The 14,825-nt window shown below is 37.8% G+C and overlaps 1 protein-coding gene across 2 annotated transcripts in view; it reads right to left on the reverse strand.

Annotated features, from left to right (window-relative positions):
- Positions 1-2,235: 2,235 nt before the first annotated feature.
- The window catches only part of Topbp1 (DNA topoisomerase II binding protein 1), a 55,596-nt gene continuing 43,006 nt past the window's right edge, over positions 2,236-14,825 (reverse strand). For both annotated transcript variants that reach the window (XM_077793605.1, XM_077793608.1), the window contains 9 exons: positions 14,302-14,494; positions 12,190-12,410; positions 11,052-11,218; positions 10,712-10,820; positions 9,282-9,445; positions 7,695-7,832; positions 6,664-6,753; positions 6,328-6,489; positions 2,236-2,991 (listed from right to left, as the gene is read on the reverse strand). In XM_077793605.1, the coding sequence (XP_077649731.1) occupies positions 2,848-2,991; positions 6,328-6,489; positions 6,664-6,753; positions 7,695-7,832; positions 9,282-9,445; positions 10,712-10,820; positions 11,052-11,218; positions 12,190-12,410; positions 14,302-14,494 (1,388 nt within the window). In that variant the 3' untranslated portion in view covers positions 2,236-2,847. The remainder of the gene's footprint in view (positions 2,992-6,327; positions 6,490-6,663; positions 6,754-7,694; positions 7,833-9,281; positions 9,446-10,711; positions 10,821-11,051; positions 11,219-12,189; positions 12,411-14,301; positions 14,495-14,825) is intronic.

Below are 14,825 nucleotides of genomic sequence, written 5' to 3' on the forward strand. Positions count from 1 at the left end.
GCTGAGGATTGAATCCAGTGCCTTATGCATGCTCGACAAGCACTCCACCATTGGTCCACAACCCCAGCCGGGTTTTTATAGTTTTGAAAGATTTGGGGAATAAATGATACAAAGACCCAGTCCACAAAACAAGATATTTGTTCTCTTTGTAACATCAGCAAACTGTGTATTTTAAAACCTCCAGGCGAGAGGCCTGTGAAATAATAGGCATGGATTTGTGGCATATTGGGGTGGGGAGTCACTTGTCTAGAATCTAGCTTTATGACAGCTCTAACCACAAAAGGAACATACAAACCTGTGCCTGCATCCACCCCAGGATGTCGTGCGCTGTAATGTAGTTTGCTGGGCCTGCCATAATGCAAGTCCACAGGGTAGTTGGCTTAAAAAGCAATTTACTTTCAGGAGTTGACAAGGCTGGTATCTGGGCAGGCCTTTTTTCTAACATATGGATGTCTGCCTGTGCCTGTCCTCAGTTTCCTGTGTACATGCAGGTGGGAGTTGGGGTGATGGTGGCAGGAGAGTTCTAAACTCTCATGCCCTTAGTATCAGGGCACTTTACCACCAAGCTATATTCCCAACCCTTTAAAATTTTAACACAGGGTCTAGCTAAATTGCTCAAGGTGGCCTTGATATTATGATCCTCTTGTGTCAGCCTCCCGAGTAGCTGGGATTATGGGCATGTGCCACCATGTCCCCCTCTCTTCTTACGAGGACACTAATCCTGCTGGACTAGGGTCCCACCCTCTGACCTCATTTAACTTTAATTATTTCCTTCAAGGCTTTAGCTATACACAAGGTTGGGCTGACTTCAACCTATTAACATTGGAGGGACACAATTCAGTCCATTACTATAAATGCTGAATCTGGGCATAATTAAGTAGGGTCTGCATTCAGGGTTCCCACCTCCAAGTGCTGAGAGCATGTTTCTAGGTGGTTTACTCCTGAATCCCAGGCTCTACCTTGTGGGCTAATGAGTACTAGTTATTGAATTAATGAATGCTGAGGAGATCAGACTAATGCATGAAAAAATTCAGAGGACTATAAGGTGCTAATTTAAACATCACATTAAAATTCTGTAGCAATTCTGAAGGTAAATTAAGAATAAATATTTTTTATTTTAAAAACAGACAACTACCTATGCTTGGACTCCTTGCACGTGAGAGGATATTTTTGGTGGCATTAGGACATTTACAGATAAAGAAACACAGCCAGAGCTGAAGTGGTTCATGAGGGAGGATATGGGCAGATGCTAGGGAGGAGACACCACGTCTGGAGCCTCAGCTGTCAGATGTAAACAAGAGAACAGTACACTGTTTTTGCAGAAAGAGTAGATTAGGTAATTTTATCTAGAATGGAAAGAAACAGTGTGATCATCAAGAAGTTCAGGTTTGGGATGTAGCTTAGTGGTAGAGCATGTGAGTACCACAACCAAGATGGCAGCAGCAGGGGCGGGGGTGGGAGGGAGGCTCAGCTGCCCCCTCAAGAAGTAATATCGATTCCAAACCTAGTGCAGGGGTTGGGGCTGTAGCTCAGTGGTAGAGTGCTTACCTAGTGCGTGAGGCACTGGGTTCGATCCTCAGCACCACATAAAAATAAATAAATAAAGGTATTGTGTCCAACTGCAACTAAAACCAAACCAAACCAAAAACACACACACAAAAAACCCCTACAATCTACAAAGTGATTTAGCTAACTTAAAAATGGTTCTGATAAAACTAGGCCCATGTGGTTCTGGAGCAAGGCAGGAGTATAGTTTACATTAAGATGCTACCTCCTTGTGTAGAATTTACATTGTCAACTGTGATGAAACTCAAAACTTAAGGGGCAGGGACACAACTCCTTCCTCCTCTGATAAACACAAAAGGGTTCATGTCCAAGTTGAGACTCTTCCCCTTTGCTGTTTGAGTTTCCCTTTCAAAGACTCATTAGGAAACAAATAGTTAACATCAAAATTACAGTCCTAACTTTCTCATTTGTTCTATGACAAGATGAGGTGTTTTTATAGTTAGAAGGTGGTGCTAATGCATATAGTATGTGGTGTTCCGGTCTAGCATCATAACAGCTAATGCAGTTTTACAGTTTCAGCAGAAGGTTTTTTTTTTTTTTTTCAATCTAATAGAACAAAATTCTGCATAAATAACAAATATCAGAAATGTAATTAGCAATTTAATTTTTAAGCTAAGTTTTACAACTCTTTTAGTGCCTTAACAGAGCTAACAGAACACATCTTAATACTAATTTGAGTCACTATTTTTATTCTTTATTGTCACATTTTCCAAGTTTTGGTGCCCAAACTTGGCAAACATCATGGAGATCTGTACACACATACATATACATATACATATATATATATATACACACACAGAAGTTTAAAGCCCCAGTTTCCTCGTTAAACCTTATGCTCAGGCTCCTGTTAAAAAGAGGTAAAATGATAAGATAAAAATCAGGGAAAACATGAAAAGGCCCAATTGATAACTCTTTTTACAAATCAAGGGAGACATTATGAAGCAAAATCCATCACCTTGCTAAAATTCCCACTGAGCTACAGCCTCATATATTTACAAGAAAGATAAACAAAAGCCTTTTGCACACATCCACGAGGTTTAACAAGCCAGCTGAGGAGTTGTATTTTCTTGCTGTTATTTCAGGAACTTTTCATTAAAAAACAATATTTCAGTGATTAAAATTTCAGATGTTAAAAACTTCAGGCGGGATCATCTTTACATTCCGAAGCAAAATTCTTCAGGTAGGTACATATCTTCAAATTGCTACACAATCCATCACAGCAACATTCAGGCTTTTCAATTAATATACATTTCCTGTTTGGTAACTAAGGGGCAGACTCGACTAGTGTATTCGAGGTCGTTTGACCTTGCTCTTCTCCGCAGCAGCTCTCCTCTTCTGTGGTGACAGTGGTGCAGGCTCCTTATTAGTCTGAAGAAATGCAACAGCTCCTGGTAGACAGTAATTTTCCACAGGAGGAGGAGATTCCTATAAGAGCAAAGGAAATGTTTTTCTTTTTTTCTCCCCAAGATTTCAAACTTTTAGGCAATCAAGTCATAGACTCCTTCACTCTGCCTTTTGAGGAGAAAAGCTTAAAAAGGAAAATGCATATTCTTTCCTAGGTTCTTGCAAAAACCTGTCTCTCATGGTATGCGGGATCAGCATACACCTTTTATCAGAAAAATGAGAGTACAGCTCAGGTAGAGGAAGAATCCCTGTTCAGATCTTCATGGGGATTACATGCTCAATAGCTATCATAACACAAGTTGTTAAGCTTAGCATAACATCCTCTCTATATTCCCATTTTACAAACCAATTTAAAAAGTTAAATAAGACAACCAATGTTACTTAACAAGCAAGTGGCAAAGCTACAGAGTTCCTTCCCTTCTCAAACCCACACATTCTTCTCCTTCACAGCCATTTTACAATACTGAAGAAAAGATTTCTTCCTTTATTCTAAGTGTAATAACATCAATTTTTTTCTGGCAAATATGGTAGACTGGGTAACCTGAAAATAAAGCTCCATAAAATTGGTGGTCATTCCATATATAACAACTATAAATTCTGAATAAAATATATTAAAGGCAACTACCAGAAAACTGGAGAATAAACAAATCAAGAAGAGCTGACATTCAGAAGAATAAATAGTATGGAGCATTTTTCTCTTTTTTTATGACTTTGAGGAGAGGGCCCCAGACTGTTGTGTAGCCTGGCTAAAATTAAAAAAAAAAAAAAAAAAAAAGCTTGAAGAAAGACATAATGAGAACCACACCCCCTGGAAAGTAAGGTGGGGAAATCCCTGAAAAAAACAGCAAGCGGGGGACCCAGTTCAGGGAGGAACCCTGCCCAAATCTTCCCTTGACCTCTAAATCATGTGTGTGCTAAGACCAAAGACACTGAACTGAGATCTAAGCTGCGGCTGCTTTATGTCAGTCTAGTAAACTGCCTGCTAAATAAAAACAGTAGTTTTCAGAGGGCTACAGCAGAATGCAGAGTTTCTAAACTTATTCATAATGTGCAGGACAGATTCAGAGTTATTCTACATATGTAGAAGCAGAACATAATTCATTCTCAAGAAAAAAAATAACAAAAATGAAATACTTATATATAAATTTAACAAAGTGTTCATGAAAAATCAAGGAACTAAATTAATAGACAGGCCATGTTCACGGATGGAAGACTCAAAACACTAAACTTAAAGAGATCAATACTAATGAATGCAATTCCCATCAAAATTAAGATTTTTTTATGAGTATAAAAAAGCTTATTTTAAAACTTTATGGAAAAAAGGTACAACTGAAAGAAAAATGTAAAGACACCTAAAGTAGCTAAAACAATCTTTAAAAAGAGGAGTAAGTAGAAGCTATCACTGGCTGATATCAGGGCTAACAAAATAAGAGTTGTAGGATCACAACAGCAGACCACCACAGAGGGTGGTGACACAGATCAGTGAAACCAGAAACAGACATACACAAGTATGCCCAACAGACTATGACAAAGGTACAAAAGGAACTCAACAGAGGAGAGAAGGTTCTTTGAACAAATGACAAATGGAGCCACTGCACAGTCTTAGAAGAAAGAAATCCCAGAACAAACTTTGACCTAAACTTTACATCTTATGTAGCAATTAGCTTAAAATGGATCATAGACACGAAACTTTAAAGACTTTTAGGAAGAAACAAAATAATCTTTTAAGACCTAAAGCTAGGTAAAGGCTTGATATGAAAATCACAATCCATAAAATATTGACAAATCAGACCTCATCAAAATATAAACTCTTTGGCAGAGGAAGGAGCTCAGTGGCCAATAAATTTACTTCACATGCGTAAGGCCCTGGGATCCATTCCATACCACAAAGCCAAAGAAAACCTCTCTGTCTCTGCAAAAGTCTCTTCTAAGAAGATAAATAAGCTGGGAGAAAATATTCACAAACCACACATGCAATTAAAGACTATCATCTAAAACAAGAAACCCTTAGGGCTCAATAATAAAAAAAATTCAATTAGAAAACGGGCAAAGGAGGGCTGGGGATGTAACAGCTTAGTGGTAGTGTTTGCCCAGTATGCACAAGGCCCTGGGTTCAGTCCCCAATACTAGAAACAAACGAAAAACAGAAAATGGGCAAAAGATATGAACAGATATTTTAATGAAGACTATGTAAACATGCAAATAAGTACGCCAAAAGATGTTGGACTTCATTAGTCATGTGAGATACACAAATTAAAACCATAGTAAGATACTTACTGAAATGGCTAAGAGAAAAAAATAGCGACAACACTAAACCTTGAAGACAGAAACTGGATCACTTACATTGCTGATGAGAATATAAACCAATATGGATCTTCTGGAAACATCTTGGGCATGTGTCACAGTCAAATGAAAACATATTCACATAAAAACAGCAGCTCTATTCATGGTAGTCCAAAACAAAACAACCCAGATGTCCTTCTCCAGGTTAATAACTCAAATAAGACCCTATCTTCAGCTCTCTATATCTTCCTAACCCCCGTCATTTTCCCTCATTATATAAATTTTTATAACCTCACGTCTCAGTAAATTGACCTTTTTAAATACAGCGTCTCACATTGCCCAGGATGGTCTCAAACTCTGGGGCTTGTTACACTAAGAATCTTTAAAAGTCTCTTTACAAGTTGCTCCAGGAGTGTTATTAATGGTTACTAATTCCTAATCAGTATATCCACTTTATAACAAAGGCTTCAAGCATTCCTGCTGTTAAACCCTGAGCAACCCCCATACCCAAGCAGCAAGATCACGAAGCAGGCTGTTTTGGTTCCCCTTATTTCTATGCCAATCTATTCTAAAGACTTTGTAATGAAGACATTTAGGATTTTATCCGTCCTTGTTGTTTCCTGACGGGCTTACAGGCACTCTACTGTCAGGAAGATTTTTCTTTGTCCATTTAAATCTTACACAGTATAAGCTGATTCTGAACACAAAATCTGCCCTCCAGATAACAAATGACTAATTATTACCATATCTAACATAGGTATTTACTGAAAATCAACACAAAGGTCAAGAAAACTAAGAAGGACCTTGGATAAACGATTTTCCTTGGATTCCTAAATCAATTTCTACTTTCTTTATATCCCAGTATTTGAAAACACGCTAGATTTGTATGACCTTGTCATATTTAACTCTCATGCTAAATGTTTATGTGTCATTATAAAAAACAGAACAAAACTGGAGGAGGCTAAATCAAGAAGAGCAGAAGATTGATCTTCCATTAATAACAAGCCAAAGGTTCTGAGGTACAGATATGTATATCTTTGCTAATGAGAAAATCAAGGACACAATGTCACCAACCTGCATAAGATAATCAGCAATGTATTCTGTTCTTAAGCAGTACACATTCTGGGCAGCAGCTTCTGCTATATTAATTCCTGAGTCATCCGGTTTCTGTTTATTTAAGTCAGAAAAGAGATGTGTGGCCTCTTTAAATAAAGGAACAGAATGACCAGGTAGCACCTAATGAAAAAAACAAAAAGAAACAATCTGCCAGTGTTCCCAAGCAATTCAAATAGATAATATATACTTAAGCATTACCAATCTGAAAAGTAGAGGAAATGAAGAATTGATCACAGCAAGCATGGATGGATAATAATTCATGTAAGACACTTAATAAATTGATGTGAAACAAACCTTTGCTCCTCCAGACTGAAGAAGACGCTTAAATCCTGCTTCTCGGGATTGGTCAACATGTAAGATAACCTTCCAACCACTGAATGCTCCCTGTAAACAAAAACTATTCATCAGTGTTGAAATGATTTAGAAAATAACAAAATAATACTGATAATGTATGATTTTATCTGTACACTGTTTTAAGTCAGCAAATAAAATTTTGGGGGTGGGGCACCTTAGGGATTAAACCATGGGCACTTTACCACTGAGCCACTTCCTCAGTCCTTTTTATTTTGAAACAGGGTCTCACTAAAGTTGATTAGGGCCTTGCTAATTTGCTAGGTGGCCTTGAACTTGTGGATCCTGTCTCAGCCTGTGAAGTCACTGGGATTATAGGCATATGCCACTGAGCCCAGCTAGTAAGTAATTTCATGACCTTTACTTTTGCCACAACGTGATAATCTCTGGCACATTCCTCAGTAGATATTTGAGCTGAGCCCAGGTCTTTGTGCATGCTAAGCAAGTGCTCAATCACTGATTTTATCTCCAGTCCTTTCTAAATTTTATTTTCATTCTGGTCTTTCTATGCTGCCCAGGCTGGCCTCCAACTTGGGATCCTCCCTCCTAAGCTTCCTGGGCATCTAGGATTACAGGTAGATGCCTCCATGCCCAGTATAAATTACTTTTAAAAGAGTTTTCAAGATATGTATCTTACTGTCAAACATAATTAGAAACACTAGAAATATACATTAAGTGCAATTTAGAATGTCCAAACCAAACAAACATATCAAGGGATAAAAGAAGTAGAATTATTATTTAGTTAAGCATATATCCTTAAAAAAAGAAGCCACATGATTGAATGCCCTTTACATTACTTATATAATTATATACATACATGGGATTGAACCCAGTGGTGCTCTACCACTGAACCACAATCCAAGTCCTTTTTTCACTTTTTGAGACAGGATCTCACTAAATTGCTAAGGCTGGCCAAGACCTTGTCATCCCTCTGCCTCAGCCTCCCAAGCCACTGGTATCATATATGCTAATACCTCCATGATGCCCGATTCTTGTCTTTGCTGGATTTTTTTCCTCCATCTCATTGCTGCGAGTGCTAGTCTCCGTTGCTGTACACTGATGCCAGTCAAAACATCAAGTATGGAACTACTTCCCCATTCATAGTCTTCTTCCTAGAGAATGAATCCAATATACTTTTGAGCTCCTAAGCCCAGGGAGTCTGTGCTGCAGACAGGACATGTGTTTCTGACCCCAAGAAGCCTTCAATCAGCGAAGATTAAAGCTAAACACTGAATTGTTATAATCTGTTTATTTTTTTTCCCTCCTTCTTCTTTTGGTGGTACTAGGGATTGAACCCAGGATCTTCCACATGCTAAGAAAGTGTTCTACCACTGAGTTACATTCCCAGCCAATCTGAATTGTTATAAATACAGAGAGCAGTTAAGTAAATATTTTGTGAGCAGGGGGTAGGTAAATACTCTAGAGTCAAATGTATCCTAGCTTTTAATAAAATCAGAAAAGATATTGCACTCATTTCTAAGAAACATAACTATACCTTGGCAATTGGCAATATTTAGGTTATTGGGCTTCACCTGATGTAAGAGTTACTTTATACAAGGATAGTCTCAGAGGAGCATGTAATGAGAACTTGATTATCTGTAGAAAAGATCCCTAAGAGGCTCTTATTGAAAACTTCAAAAACTACATAGTAGATGCTATGGTAATGGCCAGTTTTCAATAATTAATTTAATGGGCAAGTAATAAAGATAAAAGCTTACAATGAGATAATTTTGAAACTTTCTCATTTTATTTCAAAGAAAAAAAATGGCATTCAAATTAAATAATTCAAAAAGTGAATAAAGCTAGATGTGGTGTTGCATGCTTGTAATTCTAGCAACTCAGGAGGCTAAGGCAGGAAGATCATGAGTTCAAAGGTAGCTTCAGCAACTTAGCAAGGCCATGTCTCAAAAAATAAATAGGGCTGGGAACGTGGCTCAGTGGTACTACAGTGCCCCTGGGTTCAAACCCCAGTATCAAACAAACAAAATAAACTGAATATGGCTGTATAGTATCTTTTTTCTTTTTTTGCTTTGTTACCAAGAACCTCATACAGCTGATACAATCTAACTGGCCATGCATGGTGTTCTTTCTCTCTTCTGGTACTGAACCAAGAGGCACTCTAACTCTGAGCTACATCACTAGGCCTTTTTATTTTTTGATAAGGTCTTGCTGAGTTGCTTAATTAAACTGGCCTTGAACTTGTGGTCATCCTACCTCAGTTTCCCAAATTGCTGAGATTACAGGTATGTGCCAGCACGCCTGGCTCACATGTAGTTATTTCAATTACGTGTATGGTTGATGTATATACTGGGATCTCTACTCCTGACCCTGGCCTGAGGACTGAACCCAGGGCTGCTCTACCACTTAGCCACATCCTCACCTCTTTTTATTTTTAAAAAGGGTATTGCTAAATTGCTGAGGCTGGCCTCTAATTTGAGACCCTCCTGTCTCAGCCTCCAAGTCACTGGAATTACAGGCACATATCATAGCACCCAACTGAAACCTTAAGATATTTACTTTTCAAGAAAAATAAATCTTCACAAGAATGTGAATACACACACCTGCACGAAGTGTCCTGCAGTCCTGCATGCTTCCAGGTAGGAGCGATGAAGCACCCACTTCCCAGCTGCCACGGAGGCCAAATACTTCTCATTTCGAAGTGGCTGCCCCACAACAATGTGTGTACAGCTGGGATCAAAGCACTGCTTCTCTATCACCAGCCCACCTTTGTGAAGAGAAATTGTTTGCATTTTTATTCTTAACTTCTTTCTAGGAAAAAATGTAATCTCAACTATACATAAAATTTTTTTATAAATAAAATGCACTGAACTATTTAAATCACACAACTCTGACATTAATATATATATATATATATATTGAAATTCATTATAAAAATTTGAATGCAAAAGCAGTTAAAATAGTAAAATTAATACACACACATTAGCCACCTAGGTTCTAAAATTATCAAAACCTCACCATCCTTACTTCAATCTTCTTTCTGCAGTGCTGGGGAATCTAGCTGGGCATGTGCTCTACCACACTGAACTATTTTCCTATCCCCAGTATTTCTTTCTTTCTTTCTTTTAACTCTGTGAGTTGGCAGAGTTTTATTATGATGCCATGTGAGTTGGCAGAGTTTCAGAAAGTGAAGGCACAGAGAAGAGTATTTCTCTCTCTTTTTAAAGAGAGAGAGAGAGAGAGAATTTTAATATTATTTTTTTTAGTTTTGGGTGGACACAACATCTTTATTTTATTTTTATGTGGTGCTGAGGATCGAACCCAGCGCCCCACGCATGCCAGGCGAGCGCGCTACCAACTGAGCCACATCCCACTTAATGTTCTCTTTCCATGTCAAGCTGTCAGACTAAGTTCTCTTATTAAAATGTAAAATGTACAAAGCTTTAATATAAAAAATGTAAAACATTTCATTACATGCTAAATGACACTATTTCACATATACTAGTGCAAATAAAATTACATTTAATCTCTCCTGTTTCATTTTATTTTTTAAGTGTGGCTACTAGAAAATATAAAATGACATGTGGGGTTCATGCTGTATTCCCAGTGTGCTGCTACAACACACCAGGTTCCTCTCCTGGACTGCTTCCAGATGTCAGACGGGCAGCCCAATGACCAGGGGGGAAACTCAGGGCAAGAAGTCTTCACTGGATGTTACACTTTCAACTTCACCTCAGTGTGGTTTTATTTATACTGTAGGCCTGTAATTTAATTGATTTTGTCCAAGTTTTCATCAACAAATGCTCTAGTGCAGATTCTTAAGTGTTGGTTTCAATTTAAACCTTTAGGCCCATGATCTAGTGACTTTAGATTCAGATCAGTTAATAAAATCAAAGCTCTAATGCTCACGTATAGCCTCCGACAGACTACCCATACTTTTTCTCAACTTCTACATCATGATATCAATATTGACAACATCTGACTTCCAACTAAGGTAATTATAATGGGACAGTTTTAATTTAAATATTGGTACCTAGTTTTTCAATGAGATGACAATAATCAATACGTTCCTGAGGGTTCAGAGACGACAGCTGAAATATGTATTTTTTTAATTCTTCACGACTCTCCTCTGTCGTTACAATCTGGAATATAAGAATTTTATTTTAGAAAAAATTAACAAAAATTATCAGATACAGTTATTTTTACATTGACATTGTTCTTAGTCTTCCAAGTTATCAAATACACAAACAGTACAATGCAATAAAATGCAGTTTTCACCATTTGATGAACCTTTGATATTGATATCAATAAATTTCTACTATAACACAACAGCAAAATCCAAAAGCCATGTCACTACAATAGGATCAACCCACCTTTTCTCCAGGGTGTGGAGCCACAGGTGGATTGGCTAGAGGGAAGGCGATGCTTGGGGCTTGAGGAGTAGGGATCAGGTGACTGTCTTTTGTTGGAGTTTCCAGTTCTTCAGAGTTGGGGTGTTTGGGGGCTTCAGTCCCACGTCCATTTCCAGGATCACTGACAGCTGAGGGCAATAAAATGCTGTAATGTGATACTGCCCAACACACTTTTCCTCTGCCTTGGCTGAAATCAGATTAAACACAAACTCTGCAATGTAAAAAGTACATGCAAAAGAAAATATCCTATTTCTAGATCTTATAAATAAATGCAATTAATGCTTTAAAGGGCATATGTATTATCTGGGTTTCTCCAACCCTTTCTTTAAATACTAAACTTACATCAGTAAAATGTAACCCAAATTCATAAAATGAAAGCAATTTTACATTTGGAGAAAATCACAGGCAGAGACAAATCTACATGTCTAGTTTAGGGACATGGTCATAGTGTGTGAAAAAGAAAAGGGAAAGATGACAGGAAGCGTTTCATTTTCAAGGTAAAGCTCAAGGAAGAAAAACATAGGATATGTTGGAAAGGAACTCATATAATCCAAAGAACAAAGACAGATATATGCTGGGTATGATTTAGATTAATTAAATAAAAATGAGACAATATGGACCAAAGAACAATGATAAGCCGGGTGTGGTGGCGCACACCTGTAATCTCAGCAGCTTGGGAGGCTGAGGAAGGAGGATCATAAGTTCAAAGCCAGCCTCAGCAAAAGTGAGACTAAGTAACTCAGTGACACCCCATTTCTAAATAAAATACAAAATAGGGCTAGGAATATGGCTCAGTGGTCGAGAACCCGAGTTTAATCCCCCATACCAAAAAAAAAAAAAAACAATCCCCCCCACCAAAAAAAACCAACCAAACAAAAAAGCCCCTGAAAGCCATGCCTGGAAAAAAGTGCCTACTCCCACATTTCCAAATTTAAAGAAAATATATTTTCAACTTATTGGACAACAGTATCTCAATTAAAAATTCCTTCTGACTCAAGTTTAGGCCCAAATCAGAAATGTCAGAACGACGATGTACTTATATTTAACAAGTTCAACATGCACCTAATACAAACAAGTAAACAGATTATTTTCTCATTACCCTGTTCAGCAATTTCTGAACAACGTAAAGGCTCTTGAAAAGAAGAATCCTCCAAATTTTTAATGTCAACCTGAAGCTCAGAGTACTGTGTGGGACAACTAGGCCATTGCAAATTGCTGGCAAGCCTTGCTCTCTCCTCTCTTGCCGTAGGGTCATCCCAAATGATCTGTTCATTTTGGGAGGGCTCTGTGTTGACATCAGGTACTATCTGTCGAGACTGCCTACAAAATAAAAGTGACAATTTTAAATAATGAATAGTCAAAACAAAATCCAAAACACAAACTCCCTGAGATTATAACACTGAGGTTCACATTATGTGACCACCCTCAAGCATCAGACAGGCACTTGATAATAGTTATTGAAAAAATGAGCCTAGGGAAATTCTTTTTTCTTTTTAAATGTTTCTGCCAGAAATTTAAACACATATTTTGACCAAATACTTACAGATATAAAATGTCAAAGGTAAACTTCAATAGTAAGAATTTTTTTTAATTAAAAAATAATTACTATATTTGAACATGGGATTTCTCTTAATTATATAGGTTAAGGAAACATGGTCATGTATAGAAAGCTGGTTACTCTGCTTAACAGTTTTGCAGTGCAGGAAACCAAACCCCAGGCCTCATGCGTGCCAGGCAAGCACTCTATCTCTAAGCTATAGCCTTAGTCTAACAGTTGTATTTTTAAAAATTGAAATTATAGGAACTATAATTAAATGGGAAGCTTTCTGTAAAGGTTGCCTCCTAAGAAGGTATTCTGATCAAACTTCCAGAGTAGAAGGCAGACCAACCATTTACTAAATTATAAAGCACATTTTATGGTAAAATCATAATCATTCCATCTGAGAGTAAACAGAACCCTAGCTACGTTTTTTCATACATATGCATTCTCAGCAAAAATAGTTTATCCAAACATAGTATCCCCAAAGTCCCTTTGCCTCAAAAACAAAGAAGACGGTTTTTTATTCTGAGTATATTTATTTACTCTGACTTGGCATAGGATTTGGGTTCGCTGTAATGACAAAACATGATCTGCAGTATATTAAAAAGCCATTTATTCATTATTTACAGACTTGGCCTCATGAAATAAATAGTATAGGATAAATGAATAGTTCCATTAATCAATTAGATAATATAATCCCATAACATTCATCCTACAGTTACAGATTTTTCTTCTATCTGGAAAAGGTTAGCTATGCTACTGAACTTAAATCGAACTGCCCTAAGAACTACAATCACCTTTCTAGAAAACAAATTCATAAGGAGTAGAAGTTGCAAGCAAAGCTCTGATAAAGAGCTGGGCATGGTGGCTCACACCTGTAAGCCCAGCAGCTCAGGAGGCTAAGGCAGGAGGATTGCAAGTTCAAAGCCAGCCTCAGCAAATTAGCAAAGACTAAGCAACTTCGGAAGACCCAAATAAAAAATCCAAAAAAAATTTTTAAAAGGGAGCAGGGATGTGGCTTAGTGGTTAAGCATCCCTGGGTTCAATGCACTGGTACCCATTCCCCACGGCACACACAAAGCTCTAATAAGAAATAACTATTTAGGGCTAGAGGTGTAGATCAATGGTAGAATGATTGTGTGACATAAATGATGAAGCCCTGGATTTGATCCCAGGACTACCACCAAAAAGCAAAACGAAACAAAACAAAAACCCCAAATCAAAACCAACCAACAGAAAACATTTAATACTGTTTAATACTAAAGAGGAGACTGACTGCCTAGTGATTCCACTTTCAAACTGAATTTAAAATCATTTCTGTCTTAGGGGAGGCAATAAAAAGCATTAATCGTGGTCTCCCTGAAGCCAGTGCTTGCTGGGACTAACCTCTGTGCTGGCTTCCTGCCTTCAAGAATTCTCAATTCTTGCTTCGAGTGAGGAAGGGAAAGAGGGGAACACTAGGAAGGAAGGAGAAAAACCTAGGCAGCAGAAGCCAAAGCCAACAGATAACAGAATATGACACATTTGTGATAAACAGGCCTAGAAATACAATTCTTTTATTGGTCTTGATATTCTAAACTTTTGCTTTATCACTAATTTTAAAACAAAAAGGCAAAATTAGCTTAACTCATTTCCATGAGTCACCAGGTACCCTCAATGACAGGCACACACCTCAGCGCCTCTAGGACTCTACTTCGTCCACTTCGAGCAGAGCGCGTGCTGTCAGGGGTTGAGGAGGCACTGTTACAGCCACTTCTTGAAAGGGAAGTTCTCTGTCCCTGGGGTTTCACGATGGAGGTGGCAGACATGATCTCCTGCAGTTGCTTTTGGAAATTTTCTCTCATCTCCAAGGTCTGTGTGAGAACTTGAAACAAACAAGTACACCAGTCAAGGTCAATTTCCCTATCTATCACATCCCACAATATTCTGTCTAGATCCAGAAAGAACCAGAATTAGAAGTGGAGACTAAAGATGGGTCTGAATTGCTATGATCTTATTATAAAACTTTAATGGATGAGGAGTTGCTTCTCATGAATGATCAAAGAAGTAGCTTCCTGAGATGAAATCTACTCTGGTGATGTGAACATTGGGAAGACTGGCTCCAGTTCTGAAGAAGTTCTACTCTGGGTAAAAAGGAATCAAAAGCATCATGTTACAGAGAGATATTTCATGAAACAAAACAAAAAACAAAAACA

The sequence above is a fragment of the Urocitellus parryii genome, chromosome 2 (genome assembly GCF_045843805.1).
Source record: "Urocitellus parryii isolate mUroPar1 chromosome 2, mUroPar1.hap1, whole genome shotgun sequence".
Lineage (NCBI taxonomy): Eukaryota > Metazoa > Chordata > Mammalia > Rodentia > Sciuridae > Urocitellus > Urocitellus parryii.